Raw genomic sequence first — 17624 nt, forward strand, 5'->3', positions numbered from 1 at the left:
TAAATGAACTGTGAGTCTTATTAATAAAGATAAAGCGGCAGTTAAGATCATTAAATTTATTCACAAAGATATTTTCCAATTGAGTATTAGATAAATTTAATGCTATATCCAATAACTGACGTTAGTGCATACAATCATCGAAATAAGTATAGCAGATTTCATAGCTTTTAGTAAGGCATATTATCCATACATAGTTGTTATTCATATATAGCAGGCATAGTAGGTTTCTTTGTAGGTATAAATATGGACACAGATAGAGAACATCGACCTATGAATATTGTATGATGTCAAAAAATGTATGCAGCCCATAAATCATGGTTTTGGATAAGAAATCATGGTTTGTAATTAATTAATTATTGATTCATATATATTATAATGTGAAAAGAAGGCTAGCTTAAACTACATAATATTGTCATTATGGGAGTATTGACAGCTAAAATCTACTCATTATAAAGAGTAAGTCAAACAATTTTGTATCTATAAATCCTCTCCTTCACTTCCATTCTCTATCCATCGTTCCACTCTCTTATCTAAATTTCCATCTTTCAAGCTCTCGAGCCAAAAATAAAAAAATAAAAATGGCGGGAGGCGGTTTCGGCCCCGGCCCCGGCGCCGGAAAGCAATACCCCGGCAACCTGACGCCGTACGTGGTTGTCACGTGCGTGATCGCGGCCATGGGCGGCCTCATATTCGGCTACGACATCGGAATCTCAGGCGGAGTGACGTCGATGGATTCGTTTCTGGAGAAGTTCTTCCCGTCGGTTTATAAGAAGCAGAAGGCCGATGATTCGACCAACCAGTACTGCAAATTCGACAGCCAGACGCTGACGATGTTCACGTCGTCGCTCTACTTGGCGGCGCTGTGCTCGTCGCTGGTGGCGTCCACCGTCACCAGGAAGCTGGGCCGGAAGCTGTCGATGCTGTGCGGAGGCGTGCTCTTCTGCCTCGGCGCCTTGATCAACGGCTTCGCTATGGCTGTTTGGATGCTCATCGTCGGCCGGATTTTCCTTGGTTTCGGAATCGGATTCGCCAATCAGGTTTCCCAATTCTTTCCATTGCAATTTTTTTTTTAATTTTTGCCAAGAAATTGTTTTTTGAATTGTTGCCTTTTCAAATTGGAAAATTAGAAAATGTACAAACAATTTATATAAGTGTTAACCCCTATCTATGAAATGTGGAATTTGGATGTGCACTACTTAACCCTCACTCTGAGACCTGATTTGGGTGAGTTCGATCAAGACTTGTGATGACCTATAACTGCTGGGGTTAAAGCAACGAACCCTCCGAAGAATCATACCAAAAATGCTAGTATATTTTTTCTTGAATTTTGGTCTTCGTGAGTAAATTTTTGGTTTCGTCTCTGTTTCTTGGTTAGTCCATCCCCTGTTATTTTCATAAGTTTCTTTTCGGGAAGGAATTAAAATATATCAAGTTGTGGGTCAACACTTTGTAGTAGTTGATCAAGTGGTTTAAAAAAACTATGGAGATCTGCTTTTTTAATATGATAAAATATCTTTATGGTATGGTATTTCTTCAAAACTAAATACCCAATTTTTCTTTGGTTGGCACTCCTACAACTACGGCGTTGAATACAAACAAAGCCGGAGACATTCACTTAATAGCTCCCCTCCTTTATTTAATTTCCACTACACCATTAGTATCGTTATCCATTTGACAAAATTGTTACAATGACATGAAATCCCCTACACCACTACCCACTTAATACCTACCTCTTCATCTTCCTTTAATACAATTAATTTCTATTCTTTTAAGTTTTAATCATTATCACAAGTTTTCTTTTTACTCTTCCACCAATATTTGTCACATTACTTTTTGTATTCAATCCAATTTCACTCATGTTTTATTATAAAACTTATAGATCACGCATTCCATTAACTTTTTCCACATATTTTCATTTGTATTTCTTAAAACTCGAGTCGGGTCAACAAGTTACAAATAAAGTCAGATGGGTGGAGTAGTATTTTTTTTATTAACTTTGGAGTGCAAGAATCATGGGAGACCTTTTTATTACACAATCTCTATATAATTGTTAACGAACTATAATAGTTGATGTAAAATGCGTTTGTTGTTTTGATTGCATTGCAGTCAGTGCCACTATACCTATCTGAAATGGCGCCATACAAATACAGAGGAGCTCTCAACATTGGCTTCCAACTCTCAATCACAATAGGCATCTTAGCAGCCAATGTGCTCAACTACGGGTTCGCCAAGATCAAGGGCGGTTGGGGCTGGCGGCTGAGCTTGGGAGGCGCAATGGTGCCGGCCCTCATCATCACGGTGGGCTCCCTTATCCTCCCCGAGACTCCCAACTCGATGATCGAGCGAGGGCAGAGCGAGGAGGCCCGGCATAAGCTCAAGAGGATCCGCGGCATAGACAACGTGGACGAGGAGTTCAACGACTTGGTTGCAGCCAGCGAGGCCTCGAGCAAGGTGGAGCACCCGTGGCGGAACATCCTGCAGAGGAAGTACCGCCCCATTTGACCATGGCCATCGCCATCCCCTTCTTCCAGCAGCTCACCGGCATCAATGTCATCATGTTCTACGCCCCTGTTTTGTTTAAGACCATCGGCTTTGGCAGCGATGCCGCCTTGATGTCTGCTGTCATCACCGGTGGTGTCAACGTTATCGCCACCATCGTCTCCATTTATTACGTCGATAAGTTGGGGAGGAGGTTCCTTTTCATCCAGGGTGGCATTCAGATGCTTATTTGTCAGGTACATTATATATAAGGTCTTTTTGGAGTAATTCAAAATCAAATTAATGTGCAGTCGGCGATCCTAACAGATGTACCTCTTGTTGTTTGGACAGGTGTGTGTGGCGATCTTCATTGGCATCAAGTTTGGGGTGGACGGGCAGCCCGGCAATCTGCCCAAGTGGTATGCCATCGTGGTGGTGCTCTTCATATGCATCTATGTGGCTGGGTTCGCGTGGTCGTGGGGCCCACTGGGGTGGCTTGTGCCGAGTGAGATCTTCCCCTTGGAGATAAGGTCGGCCGCCCAGAGCCTGAACGTGTCAGTGAACATGGTGTTCACCTTCGCCGTGGCACAGGTCTTCTTGATAATGCTCTGTCACCTCAAGTTCGGGCTGTTTTTGTTCTTCGGCTTCTTCGTGATGGTGATGACGATCTTCATCTACTTCTTCCTGCCAGAGACGAAGAACATTCCGATCGAGGAGATGGTGGTTGTGTGGAAGCAGCATTGGTTCTGGTCTAGGTTTATGACTGATGTTGAGTATGGGAATGGTCATGGAAGTGTTGAGTTGAAGAATGGGAGAGGGGATACCTATCATAAAGTATGATGATCGGAGGGCTTTCAATTTAGTTTGCTTACTATTTATCAACAACAAAATAGTAATATTTCAAAGGGCAATATTGTAGATCACTCTTGTGCCTAGAGTTCTTTTATACTAGAAGATGTGTTGTTGATGTAATGTAATGTACTGTGCTGTCTGAAGTAATTCACGAATTATATTTTGGTTATGTTAAAATCGAGAGATGAATTTCGTATTGCGAAAAGTATTTGATTAATTGGCTAAAACTGAAAATAATTTAATACCAGATCAAATTAGAGAAGCTAAGGAGAAATCGAATAGAATTTGTAATATGCATATTTATGCGACACGACTAAACTTTGTTGTGTGTGTGGCATGTGGATGATGTTTGAAGTTTGATTTAAAGTACTCTATAGCTAATTAAATCAGCGTCTCAAAGCAGAGATTCATAGTAAATTGAAAAATTAAGTGAAAATTCTGATAATTTGCACTAGGGAGCTGATCTGCGAACCGAACTAAATACTGTCTCCAATGATTAAATTAATAATGTAATCTAAAGTGTGACAAAATAAGTATGTAAGTTCTGTACAAATATTTTCCATAATATTGAGATATACCCAAAAGTGGGCAACGCTACTTATTCTAGAATCATAACTAAATTTGTCATTAATATTTGTAAACCTCTTTTTTGGTAATATATTGAATTTGTAATGGCAAAACCGCAAATTAAAGGAACTTCAGATTTTTCTTGTTGGCATTAATAAATAAGAAAACCTTAATATTCACTCCTTTAGCAGAAGAAGAAAGAATCCAATTCACATGCTGTGCCAATGTCAACTCTTACATTATCTCAAAAAATAATGAGACCAACCTTTTTCATGATAATGAAACATTATCCATATCTTTTACTAGTAGTATTCTTCATGGAAAAGAGAAAAACTAAAATAAAAATGAATATGTATCATCAATCAGTAACGGTCTTCATAAGAAAAAGTGATGCCTCTGTTTAGAGTTTAGAGAGAGAAAGGAGAGCATGCTAAGGGAAATGGTTTCTCTCATTTGAAGAAGAAAAGTAGTAACATATCTACAGGTACATATGGCGTTAAGCCAATAATCAGTAGTACAACATGTCACAGATACAACTGACAACTCATATTGACAGAAAACAACAAGTCCACAACTCAGCATGCTCATTAAACGTCACTTAAATACATTCATCAAACCATAGTGCAGAAAACTCACAAAAAAAAACTCCAGTCATATGGAGTCTACCCCTTCCACTTGTTGACGAGCCAAGTATCTCTCTCTTCTTTCTTTCTGCAAAATGTTGATAGTAATGACGAAATGTATAGAACCGCTCGAGATAAGGAAATTTGAAGGTTGGGCGGCTTACCCATTCATCGATCACAAGTCCTTCTCCGATAAACTTTGGCCCCGTGTCTTCTGAAGGCTTCTTGCGAGCCTCGAGCTCAGCCTCTGCTTCAGCCAACTGGCGCTTTAATTTGTCTAGCGCCTTCAAAGATCACATGCACATGGATCAGATGAGATCATTTCTACAAGATATACATACGGATAAAGAAGCCGTGAAATATCCACTTACAGGGCTAGGACGTTCTGCATCTAGAAAAACAACCCGAAGTATCTGCTCCACAGCCACTTCATCCTTTTGCTCATCAAACTGATTCAAGAAAAAATGGAAGAGATGAGAATGCATAGAAACAAACACAGTTTATTTCTTTAGTGATTCATAAGTCTAGAATCAACAAATAGCTTGACTTCTATAACTAGCACATGTGATAAGGTCCAGTGTAGAGTGAGTTATGCTAATATCATAAAACAATTATAGATTATTCTTCTAGTGATAGTATACCCAGATTGTAATAAAGTTAGAAGCTTCATATGAGTTAAGACTATAAGTGTATAACAATACTCGAAACGTACATAACGAACTTACGAACAGATATTTTGATTAGGAATGAAATTAGAATGAGACATGCCAGTTCAGGTATGTAGTCAGTTGGTGGCCCTTTCACTTTTAGGCTCATGATTTTGAACTTCACTGTGCTTTTCTGATCCATCGGCTTCTCATTGTTTTCTGGAGGCTCGACAAACTTGAATACTGACATGACCAAAAAGGATAAAAGGCAAAATTTTAAACAGGAAGCAAATAATTAAGAACACAAAATTCATCCAGGGATTGCAACAATTGGTTACCAGTTGCTATGATACTCTCGCCAGGAGCAAGAATGGAGCCAGGTGGACGCATGAAACAGCTCTTTGGCGCAGTAGTTTGAAACTAAGTAACAGCAATCATACATTTATCAGAAAGAAAAATATAACTATGAATTTAAAAAAAAGTCAGTACAGAGCTTAAAAACAACGGCTAAGAGAGAATCAAAAAGAAAATGCAACTTGGCATACCTTGAAAGCTACATGAGACTTGCTTGTATTTTTTATTTTGATAGCACTTCGGACTTGCTTACCTGGTTCATCTGCAGGAAAATCAAAATTAATAGTAGTAAATCAATGTAAATATGACATCCTTGAGTTCAACCGATTCAATTAGCTCTTGCTTGTCCAAAGACACAAGCTATACAAAGACCGATATTCAGACAAAATCACTTCCATGCATGTCCAAACCCAACAAGTAAGCCACCTCTCAAATGAACCCCAACAAGTAAGATGTGAAAACATTGACAGCACAATGGATGTATGGAAAACAAGAAACGAAGCTAACCAAACTTCTGTTCTAATAAGCCTTCATCAAGTCAGAGAGCAAGCAGTATCTAGTGTTCCAACAATACGTAGTTATCACAGAAGATCAATCTCCCCTCAAAGCACAAAAAAATTGTAGCACGACACTCAGAAATATTAATGTCAAACTCACAACTTCTGCCATTGGAGAAATCTCACACAACTGATTTTTCAATTTTCACAGAAACTCTGAGTATCGAATTAAAGTTTTCAAACATAAGATAAGGATAACAGGGGTTCCAAGTAAAGCAATATGATATTTTTCGCCAATCCTCCCTAAAACCAAATTTTCAGTACCATCTAAATCAATTAAACTAGAAATTCAAACCACATGATCGCAGATCAAGCTCAACCAAATTACTAGTAAAGAAAAAACAAACTTATACCAAAAGAATTACCATCAATCAATCAATTGCGCAAGCAAAACGTAACAATCAAACAAAATTACCAATTATCCAAACAAACAAAAAAATCCAAAAATCAAGCAAATTAGCGAGAGCAGAGGTCGTCCATACAGGGGAAATAAAGCTTCTTAGAGGGATCGAGCTTGAGACGACGGCGTCCGGGAAGTAGCGATCTGGCAACTGAAGAGACCGAGGTGGCCTGCGCAGCTGATCCTTCAACCGGAAAGTGGCCGTTGCCGTTTCCGTGGCCATAATTCCGCTGATAATGAGCGAAATTTGCGGAGGCGGAAGAGGAGGACGACGTCGTATGATGCGAATTACGGAAAGGGAGCTTGAAGAGCCCCCAGACTTTGCCATCGGAGGAAGACGATCGCTCCTCGACGAGAGCCATGGCTGATTCCGGCGCAGAGAGGGAAGTCGCGTCGACGTCGTCTTTGGGTTTTGGAGTTGGAAGAGTTACTTTTTGAACAGGTGTTGTTGGAATGGTGCCTCCTGCGACTTGTGCTTTTGGAAAGTTCACAACATAGTTCACCTTTCAACTTGAGATAACCCATGAAATGAAATCTGGGTTTGTGTATTCAGCATGGGCCCACCGAAATGAAATATTATGTTGTTGTTCGCCTTATTTGTCCAAGACCCATTCCTGCATCCAACACTGACCACTGCTTCAGAATAATAATTAATTCTTTTTGCTAAAATGTCAAAAAAGTCCTTAGCATTTGGGGAACCCTAGTTTTTATTCTCCATCACAGTTTCAATGGGGAAAAAAGGCGGGAAGCATGCGGTGGGAGCACATAGCGATTTTTCATAAAGTTCACAAGCAGAGGGTGCAATTGTTGAAGTTGGCTTGAAGAAACTGACTTCAACAGGTGAGTCGTGCCCACTCCATTGTTTGGTGTTTATATTTGTCTGCAACCTGTTCCTAAATTGTTGTGTGCCGAAATATTTACCGCAACACGTGTAGAAGCGTAAAATCGGGCAGATGTCGAAGAATCCCCAAGCTATTCTTCGACAATCGAAGAATATACTGATCTTAATTTCGGATGAGGAAAAACCTCAAATTAAATCAAAGGACGATGAAGAGCCTTACATGGGGAAGGAAAAGCTGAAACGGGTTCTGTGGTCTCTTTCCCATCAATTTTTGGATGTGGTATCCCCTTCCGACGACCCGCCGCTCCACGTCTTGAATGAGAAGTTGAATCCAATTTTCTCTCCACAGTCGAAGAAGATAGAGTGTATTCAGCCAATTGACACGTCAAAAGCGAGGGCACTTTAGGGAATTAACCTCCATTTCTGGATCCAGAACTCGATGTAGATTAAAAATCTCATGTTTTTTGGAAGATTTGAAATCTGGTCCAAAACGTGTGAACAGTGAGGGCCTGTCCTTTTTTCTCGGGCCATCAAGATTTTAAATGGCAGAAGGCAAACACTAGGATATGCACAAATTTGGAGTGGAATCTGGGCATAACGGACAAGGAGAACACGCCCTAAATTTACTCTTTTTTGCTTTGCTTCTACTTTAGTTTATTAATTATACTCCTACTATTTCTCTATTAATACTAATTACTCCATTTTTTTATTGTTTAAATGAAAATTGTAACGACCGTAGGCCGTAGTGGTTGAAAAGAAATAAATTAGGCTGAATGCAAAGTTTCTTTGTATGATTATTTACGAATTTTAGATGGACCATAGTCTCTTGTGGTTTGGTTTGAAATATTAAGAAAGTAGTAGTAATACTTTTTACTCTGATATCGACAAAATTAAGTTCATGGTGGGGCCGTGGGATGAGAATAAATTACTAATAAATAATAGTATGAAAAAGTTAGAGGAATAAATTAATCCGAATAATGTGTAGCGTGGTTAGATTGGTTAAACAACTAATTTATGCACGTGATATTTATGTTGAAGTTAAGTTAGAGTGTTACACTCCTGATCCTAATAGTCGTTTCGGATCTAATTACATAATTAAAATTTCAAAATAATTCCAATACTATTAAGAGTAAGATGCATTTAAATTCTTGATAAGTGAGCACTATGTTTATGTATCTAGTGGTTGTTATCTGGAATTTTTTCATCGGCTTGAATTTGATGTGAAACAACTAACTCCTCTATCGTGGATTGATAAGTGAAGTTAAAATATGTATTACTACTATCATTTCCTTCGATTTATTGTGTTAGTCCATTTACTTATATTGCTATTTTTTCTCAAGGTTATTAAATGGACCAAATATTTTTGAATAGGAGAATTTACAGTCTGCCATGAGAAAGAAAGATTAAGAGATTATGTTGAAAATCAATCAAGTGGCCAGATCTAAGCTTGATTAGCGCCACTGATTAGATACACTGATTTTGAACCGTGATTGAATAAAGCTAAACATGCACATAATTATAAAGTTTTAGTTTGAACATGAGTATATCGAATAGGAGTACAATTTGAAATCAAAACATCCCTCTGTCACAAAAGTTTTAAAAATTTAATTTCGTCATCGTTTGTTGTCTCATACTCTGCTATAGCTCGATAAAGTAATTATTCTTATAAAAAAATTTAATCCTAAACCAAATAAATAATGGTAACAAGATTGCAACACGAAGCACATTAAGTAAAACAAATAATTAATAGTAGTCATATATGGATAAGGAAGAATAAGGAGATGATAGAAGAAGTGAATATTAGTAATTCATAACATTAGTTCAGAATCATCCCATTGCAGAACTGCATCCAAATTTTGCTCTCTTTTGAGCTTATCTTTGATGAACCAATCACATACCTTCCCCGCGTTCAGCTCCTCAATTTTGCACCCTTCCTGCTCCGATATCACTCGAAGCAGATTCAACGATGATATCTGAAATCACATGTACATTTTAGAGATACACAGAGAGATGTATAATTTAATTATTTAGAGATGTACCGTTAATCGGCATAGAAAGCGCTCGTGCGTGCTGAGGCCGGAGATCTCCACCAAACCAGCCTCTTCCAGCGTCAGGAAACTCCGCCTTTCGGTTTTCTTCTCTGCGCAGGCTCTCACCGCCACCCTCCGTCCCCTCGCGGCCGAGATGTTTATCCGATTAATTTCCGTGAAATTGCGAGATTTGAAGGGTGGGGTTAACTGGCAGCAGCGTAGGGCGTGTGCTTTGATTGCATTCATCGTTTTGATGGAAATCAAGAGGTGAAGAAGCTATTGATATCACATAGATAAGTTTTTGTGGTTGTGTGGTTAAAATCCAATTGCTGCGCCTGCCTACTATTATCCTTTCTATATTGGGCTTCAGCTTTATTATCCACAGATGATTGGGCTGTAGCCCTTTTTATTTGTATGTGTGTCTGTTCATTTCATGCTTCACTGATTTTCTAATATCATTCTTGTGTTCTACTCTTAGTTTAATACTTTTGGTATTAATTAGTTTAAGAGTTATGACTTTTTCCTTTCTATTTTTTAATTCATACTAATCGATAGGATTAGTAAATCTATATTATTGAAGAGTTATTTCACTATACAACTTAAACAAAACAATGAAACTGAAAGTGGGAGGGAAACAAGTTCAAACTGTGGAACAGAATCATGTAGTATACGATATTACCATTACCTCAAATGCAAATTAAATAAACAGAAAAAAAATGAGACTATACAAACAACTAACTAATATAAAATGTATGTTTCGATTTCCTAGTAATTGTGTATATACATAGACGCCGTCGCCGACTCTTGTTATTTTTATGTAGAGAGAGAGAGAGAGAGAGATGTCAATTGGGACCCCAGCAGCTCAAGTACATGACAATGCGCAGAGAGTCTTCAGCCTGTTTGAATTTATCAGATTTCACGACAACGGCCGTCGAATCCGTGGAGTCGATGCCGCCGGAAAACTTGCCGGAATCATGCAAAGGCGAAGCAGAATCCTTGAGAGATTTGACGGTGGAAAAGGCGACCTCTTTCATCCCCTGCATCGACCTCATCTACGCCACACTATTCATCAATATCCAAAACTATCTTTAAAGATTTTCTTTCCATAAAACTTCAATATATATAGATAGGGTGGGAAAGTAAGTTTGATGGATTTTGAGAAAACAAGAGGCTGTGATAGAGAAAGGTTTGGAGGCTTTGATGAAAACCATGTGCTCATTGCTCAAAACGTGGTCTCGCATCTTCTATTTATAAGTGTGTTTAACTTTTACTAGTACTATTTATGTGAAGAAAACAATAATAACAATAATCCACTCATCTTCTTCAACTTGTATTAAAGAGAATGAAAGAGGTCCATTACCTTCAACAAACACATTTAGAAAGCTTAATCTCAAGCTTGAAATTAGTTGTTTTTCTTATAACCATGTCGAAGAAATGACCCATCAATCTTCAGTTTTTATCCACTACATGTTACATTGATAAAAAAAATGTTTACAATTACGACAAACTTAAATAGAACTCAAGTATATAAGTATTATTTGCAAACAATATAATCACGATGAAACTGAAGTGCATACAAACCAACTGCCTTTTGACTCTGCGTATTACTCTAAGGGTCCGTTTGATAAGAAGGGTAGGATATATAAAGATATGTGAACTAAGATAAGTAACGTGGGTTTTGTGTTAATATATGGCGAGATAAAGTTTTTACGTCGTTGTTTGATGGGCTAGATATTATCTAAACACATGTACTAGATAACACATGTACTGACATAATTGCCCTTCTTTTAAATTGTGTAGTTTGTGTTATTAACCATGTATGAAAGAAAGAAAAATGCTTAACGAAGCAAAGCAAAACTTACTGTGAATCCAAAATCGGAATCATTTTAAGAGCAGTTTGTTTGGAAAATCAAATATATTCATATCAACCACAACACAGTACCATCACTATAGAGAATCAAAGAGAATAATCATTTGAACCATTTGAATGGAAAAAATCAAAGAAAAAATTTGAAATATAACAAAATCATCTCCCTACGTCTCTTTCTCGTTTGCTGCCATGTTCTGGCTGGCGGGCGACGTAGGCTGGCTCGCACCCTCCGTCCAAATCATTCTCTCTCTCTCACGGCCAGTCCCAAACTTCAGGATCCTAGCACCTTCGTCCAGCACGGCAGCGAATCGCCGTCGTTCCTCACCCAAAATCCGGGTTCGCCTCTTTTCCTCCTCCGACCGCAACCCCTCACCATCCATGGTTATTTTTCGGTGGTCAGCCACTCCGAGGTCATCCTGCGGCGTCTGATTGAATAATACTCCAGTCGCGTGGCATCGTTGTTCTGCCGCTCTCCGTCAACTGAAATCGTGCCTCCAGATGTGGTCGTCGGCGTTCCTTCTCCACGGTGGTATGACCTTAATTGACCGAAAGAGGGAGAATCATGGGATAGGTAGAGAGTATTGGAGAGAGAGGGTGGTATGACCTTAACTTAAAGGAAAGGGGGAGAATCATGGGATGGGTGGAGAGTGATGGAGAGGGAGGGGTTTAATTGGATATCTTGAGAGAATAGTTTTATATCCTAACAAATTTGTCGGATACATACATCAGCGTAACTTTGCATTTTTAGCCGGGCCGAGATAGGCTTTGGAATTATACTGGGCTTCAAGTTAAGCATTTCTATGATATCAAACAAATAGAAAAGTCAAGATATAAATCTCTATCTTGATATTACTAGCTTATCAAACGGGTCCTAAGTAGAAGAAAAGGAAAGAGAAAAAGTTAAATTAAGAAACAAATTGCGCTTGCGCTTGAGGAATCTGAAGTGCTGAACAGTCACTAAAGATTTTGTACTCCAATTTGGGAGGGATTTGTTTTGGCATGATACATAGATTATTCTAATAATCATCTGCACTATTTCCCTACTGTATATCACTTATTTGTCCCTCCCTCCATCCTCCAACGACGTGAATTTGAAGTTGCCTGTAAGTACAGCTTCTTTATCTACACAAAGAGTCGCCACAATTTGTCACTTGAAATATCTTAAAAGCACAAGATGCAACAAGTTTTGAAAATCCACTCCTCAAGCCAACACTAAATAAAAAGGTTTCAACGATAAGTAAGATGGAAGACTTATGATATGTAAAGGATCACATTTTCCACTGCACTGAGGCTCTATCAAGCCAAACCCATTTTGTATAGATGGTATACTTTGAGAGCCTTCACTAGTACTCAGATAAAAAAATATCTATATATCATAATTCATAATGCTACGAAGACAGTTTGGTTGAAACACAAGTCATGAGTTGGACATGGCTAAATCATCGGATAACCTACGTGGTAAGGACTTAGATATACAAAAAAGTTGTGACTTGGATGTGGGGGAATATGGGGTATGAACCCTAACCTTTCGCCTCATTAGTTGTTAAGATGATTAAATTTAAATCTTCTACTTTAGTCTTTTATATAATAATATGTCTAATGTCTTCACTCAATTACTTTATCCCATCAAATGAATTCCTGAACAGATGGGAAAGAAATTAATCTGAAAGTGCAATCCTAGCAGGCTTATTGGCTTTTGCACACATGAAAACAGGACCATACCTGTTAATGAGAGAGCACTTGCTTCATTACGAACATATCTTGTGAATGCCTGAAAGCAGTAAAGAAAAGATGAATATGACTGCCTAATTATTGAACTTCAGCTACAATGTAATTCAAGCATTGCATCAGGGAAAAAGTGTAACTCAACAGACAGACTGATTCAGATTACAAGAAAGCAAAAGCTGAGCGTAACTAGTCAAAGACATCAAATTTTTCCCGGAGGTAACAAAAGGCAAAGAGAGATCAAAAGCATGCTGCAAGTACACTAGTACAGAGATACATTGCATCTTATCACGTAAGAAGTATCAAATGATCCAAATAATATGTTGCATGCTATAATCAAGCATATGAAACATGAGTTGTTTTCTAAGGACTTTGGCTAGAAAAAGTCCAAATATTTGGACCTTCCATGAACTGTAAGGTTCTTTTTATGCCCAAAAAATGGGAATATGTAAAACAAACTAAGTGACAATCTAATCAGCCTAAGGTTTCCCACCTATAAATTATATTGGAGGCAGGGGCCAGGGGGGGGGGTTCTTTAATGCTCAATAATATGATATCTTTAGAACGGGTGGTGGCATTTGAATCACAACATTTCGTTGACTCTTGGTCAATCCCATAATTTTGAATTTGGAATATACAATCATAACTTTTCAATTTTTTCCAATTGTCCAACAACAGTCAAAGTCGAAACCGATGTGCCAAAATAAATATGATGTAGTAACAAAACCACATCGTTGCGGACGAATTGTCCAAATCAATGTTGTTTTGTTGTCCCATCATATTTGATTTTGTCATATTAGTTTCGATTTTGACCATCGTGGGACAATTCCGAAAGATTAAAGAGTTAAGATTTTACATTCCATTTTCAGGGATATCCTTCTTTAAAATGAAATGGAGTAATGATTGAAAGTTTGAAACTATGGTAACATAAACCCAACTGAAGTCAGAATTTGGTGCAAATATAGTCCAGAGGACAATGGAGGTAAATTCATGTTCTAACAAGAATCTGAAGCTGAAGAAATATAAGAAAAACAACATGAGTTAGCATTTTCAGAAGCACCACAAATGTATAAGAAAAGAAGAAAAGGTATACTTTACTGCAGTTGTAATTCAGTGAGGGACTCGAACAATTAATAATTACATCATTCATCAAAATAAGTGAAATTCTACGAAATCCAAAAGAACTGTGCATCTTCTCAGTTTGATTAATAGATATTCAATGATAGCCATACAACCCACGTGCAATGATAGCCAATCCATGCAACTAAGTAAGATATGGGAACTTGCCTGGACAGAAAGTAAGGCACCTTCGGTTGGTTTTGATTTACCATCATCTGAATACACATTCCTGCATTACAATCAAAAGACCAAAGGCATTAAACAACAACACATTCTACATCACAATCCTTGATGGTGTACAATTCAGCATAACCTTGGCCTCCACCAATTTCGCCATATATGAAGTTATTCAGATTCATCAAGGCTGATGCATAGTATTGATATGTATAGCTTATGAAAATTTGCTGGCTTGATGCCAAAAGCTTGCTAGCTACTGTAATATTTTATATACAGATGACGAGAAAGCAGGCACAACCACTGTGCATTAACCATAGCTGTGTATTTTATGAAAATCCCATACCTCCAGATAACATTTTGCAGCTCATCATGTTTTCCAATTGCAGCATCATACGCAACAATATTTCCATAAAATATTCTCTCCAATTCTTTCATCCATTTGGATAACAGTAAATTTACCTGAATTTAAGGAATAATTTAAAATAACAGTATCAGAAACTATAGTGACAAGAGAGATACTTCCCAAATAATATCAAGGGTTTTATATAACTTACTCAATTAAACTCTTGACAACATCCTATTGAATTATGAAACCTATCATGCTAACAAGAATCTACAATGACTGATCAACAAATATACTAAGCATAATAATCTTAAAAGTATTAACCTATCAAAACATGAAAGACGATGTAGAAATAACCAATAACAGGTTACGACCAACAGAGCTTGTAGGTAACTCACCCCAGCCTTGGAGACCCTCAGTTCAAGATCATGATTGTAAATCTCAGATAAGTACTGACCCAACTCAACACCGTCCTTCCCCTCCTCCTTTAGACGACGCAGACAAAGCCACATATGGAGTACAAGCAAGGAAAAGGTTGTTTTGAAAGTCTGCTCCAAGGAAAACACTGCATAACAATATGGTAAATATAATAATTAAAGTAACAATGAGACAATAGTTAAGAATCGAAAAAAATCTTGTTCTTTTATACATGGAACTTAAATGATAGTTATTGACAAAATCTAGCTACCAATACGGACAACAGGGACACTGGACATATTCTATCATATCTAATTTTACATGGAACTCAACAATGTCAAACAGAAGGAGCAAATAGATCGCAGTAAGTGTCTGCAACAAGCTACAAAAAAACAAAAAACCTGACCATCGTATATAGCAGGCCTATCAACTTGATATTGTACACGAGTGTAAATAGCATTAGCCCGACGGATGAACTGACTCTGCTTGCTGTAGAACAGCATCAACTTCAGTATAATCGTCTAATACCCACGTACTGGGGTTCATCAATTCTATATGGTGAGTCAGGTGCCAATGCCAATGAACGTGGCTTCGACCAAAACAAGTGTTAAGTTTCACCTATTGATGCACGTAATTGTAAGTCAGGCAAGGAAAACTGAATAGCGACAAAATCTCATAGTAGCCAAGCCAACATGAATTTCACATAAACTAAATTTACATTATCACTTCACTTTAATTTGCTTTCTACCACAGCAGCCTGAACCCCATGAAAATATAAGTTTCCGTAATGAATCAAACCAATCTACCATGACAGAGGTGCCTATTACATCCTTCATCTTTCAACTTACAAACAAGTATTACGCACAATAAGTTTAGAAGTGCTCAAAAGAAAAGCAGGTGCTTTTTAAGATCACGTTTAACTTTGTTGGATAGCACTCCAATTCTCTAGAAAAAATGTAAGCACATCCAGAAGCAATACATACATTTCATCATTTGATTCATTTCTCACTAATAATTTAAACCCCTAAATCTACCAAACTGTTAGAAGAATTTTGAATTCCATTCATTTCCCATTACATAATATCAAGATAATCTGATTGAGTAAACAAGACTAACTCCCACCAACAATCAACAATCCGTTAACTGACAGTGCCCCAAACTATCCTATCCTAATCCCAATCCCAAAATAATTCAACCGATCCAAACAAATGCTTGCGATAATAGGAAAAAAACATGTACGCTATATTTTTTGATGAGGAGCTAAATCAACAAGCGATCCCCATACCTCGGGCTTACTGATGTCGCTCTTAACATCTGGCTCAACAGCGGCAGCAACCTTTGCATAATCCCGAAATAGAAAAAGTGATGATTCTCTCTTCACAAATTCACTGTTTTTCTGGAAACTATTAATACTGTTTATACGGCTCAAAACTCTTCCCCACCTCGGCAACATTTTCGTTTGAGCTTATCTGATGTGATGTGTTCAGAAAAAAAAGCAAAAAATGGAGAGAAAGAATATGGGATGAATTAAGTTTCATAAACCCTAGTAAAAAAATAAAAAATAAGCAATTTACCCAGAATACCTCACAAATGATGTGATATGCAAGTGAAGCTGAAAATCGCCGTCTGATTCACAACTCGAAAATTGCGCGACGTTATGTTTTACCTCTATTTTCTCAGTGGATGATTTAAGCTCATTTTTTCTGCATTTTCACTTATTTTCTCTATTAATTGCAAAAGCATAAATCTCGGCAATTTTTAGTACTCTCACGCTAGTCATATACTTTGTCACTCGTAGTATTTTTTTAGCTTGTCCCACAATAATTAGGACATTTTTTTAGCATAATGTAACATTATCTCGTCTTCCTTACTTTTGTCTCACTTATTTTATTTTATTTTATCTCTCTATTTATTCAATTTTCTATTTTATTTTTTCACTTAATTTATTTAACACAGTTTTGTCGTGCAAATTCATCAGGGATTGGGCATTAACAGTGGTTGGCCTTCGCAAATATGTGTGGCAAACTGTCTCCACAACTCCACGGAGATACTCATCAAATCGATCTACCCCGCCTCCATATGTCAACGGCCGATTGCAGTATTGCACTTCTACTGAAACCAAATCTATCGGATGCGTCAGGCGCTCTTAGAAGTAAGCATCACATCCCTCTAACGTGTCTCATTGCGTAGGAAAACAGAACGGCACATTCTGAAACGCAACGAAAATTGTTGCGCCCCACCTTGGTTTGTCAGTAAAGTAGTTCGCGACTAGCCGTTCGGTGGCCACAACATGCTCTCGGAACACGGGCTACCATTGTTGGATGCCTTGGTACTGAGATTAGAATTAGATTGAAATAATTTACTCTACTTTACATCTAGTAAAAAATCAAAATGCAACGAGTATTCTTTCACTGGCAAATTCGAAAATACTACAATAATTCAAGAATGGAATTCGAATTTTGATCTTGGCACGTCGGTTGGTTTTTAACCGTAGGGCATTTTGCCAGGAAGTTGGTGGGCTCATCATGATAGATTGTGTAGCAAAGTGTATCCGATATAATATCTTTCTTGACAATGTAAGTGGTTTGACCCACCATTCATATATTGTTATGATCTCTCCTCTA

At 37.8% G+C, this 17624-nt stretch overlaps 2 protein-coding genes, 2 long non-coding RNA genes and 2 pseudogenes across 4 annotated transcripts; 2 read left to right on the forward strand and 4 right to left on the reverse strand.

Annotated features, from left to right (window-relative positions):
* The first annotated feature begins 524 nt into the window (after window positions 1–524).
* Window positions 525–3507, forward strand: LOC121807989 (annotated as a pseudogene).
* An 821-nt stretch (window positions 3508–4328) lies between these two features.
* LOC121807990 (vesicle-associated protein 4-2-like) lies at window positions 4329–6988 on the reverse strand. The gene is made up of 7 exons (XM_042208322.1): window positions 6561–6988; window positions 5713–5783; window positions 5506–5587; window positions 5289–5410; window positions 4892–4969; window positions 4685–4804; window positions 4329–4608 (listed from the first exon to the last, which is right to left on the reverse strand). Exons 1-7 carry the CDS (start codon window positions 6838–6840, stop codon window positions 4549–4551), a joined length of 813 nt encoding a protein of 270 aa, XP_042064256.1. The 5' UTR covers window positions 6841–6988; the 3' UTR covers window positions 4329–4548.
* A 199-nt stretch (window positions 6989–7187) lies between these two features.
* On the forward strand, window positions 7188–8132 carry LOC121807991. Its single transcript, XR_006052075.1, has 2 exons — window positions 7188–7318; window positions 7414–8132. It is a non-coding gene; the product is annotated as an uncharacterized LOC121807991 (long non-coding RNA).
* Window positions 8133–9045: 913 nt separating this feature from the next.
* On the reverse strand, window positions 9046–9669 carry LOC121807184. The gene is made up of 2 exons (XM_042207394.1): window positions 9359–9669; window positions 9046–9292 (listed from the first exon to the last, which is right to left on the reverse strand). The coding sequence occupies exons 1-2, from the start codon at window positions 9593–9595 to the stop codon at window positions 9128–9130; spliced, it is 402 nt and encodes a 133-aa protein (XP_042063328.1). The 5' UTR covers window positions 9596–9669; the 3' UTR covers window positions 9046–9127.
* A 2455-nt stretch (window positions 9670–12124) lies between these two features.
* On the reverse strand, window positions 12125–15598 carry LOC121810041 (annotated as a pseudogene).
* A 6-nt stretch (window positions 15599–15604) lies between these two features.
* LOC121810042 lies at window positions 15605–16741 on the reverse strand. Its single transcript, XR_006052350.1, has 3 exons — window positions 16584–16741; window positions 16286–16469; window positions 15605–15618 (listed from the first exon to the last, which is right to left on the reverse strand). It is a non-coding gene; the product is annotated as an uncharacterized LOC121810042 (long non-coding RNA).
* Between the last annotated feature and the right edge of the window lie 883 nt (window positions 16742–17624).

This window comes from Salvia splendens, chromosome 6 (assembly GCF_004379255.2).
Source record: "Salvia splendens isolate huo1 chromosome 6, SspV2, whole genome shotgun sequence".
NCBI classification, from domain to species: Eukaryota; Viridiplantae; Streptophyta; class Magnoliopsida; order Lamiales; family Lamiaceae; genus Salvia; species Salvia splendens.

Excerpts from the sequence above, each read along its gene's own strand:
- LOC121807184 (XM_042207394.1), bottom strand. The coding sequence starts at position 9,595 with ATGAATGCAATCAAAGCACACGCCCTACGCTGCTGCCAGTTAACCCCA. Across the intron at positions 9,293-9,358 it reads GCTTTCTATGCCGATTAACG|ATATCATCGTTGAATCTGCT; the intron begins GTACATCTCTAA and ends ATGTGATTTCAG.
- LOC121807990 (XM_042208322.1), bottom strand. The coding sequence starts at position 6,840 with ATGGCTCTCGTCGAGGAGCGATCGTCTTCCTCCGATGGCAAAGTCTGG. Across the intron at positions 5,411-5,505 it reads CGAGAGTATCATAGCAACTG|TATTCAAGTTTGTCGAGCCT; the intron begins GTAACCAATTGT and ends TGGTCATGTCAG. Across the intron at positions 4,970-5,288 it reads CTGACTACATACCTGAACTG|TTTGATGAGCAAAAGGATGA; the intron begins GCATGTCTCATT and ends TTCTTGAATCAG.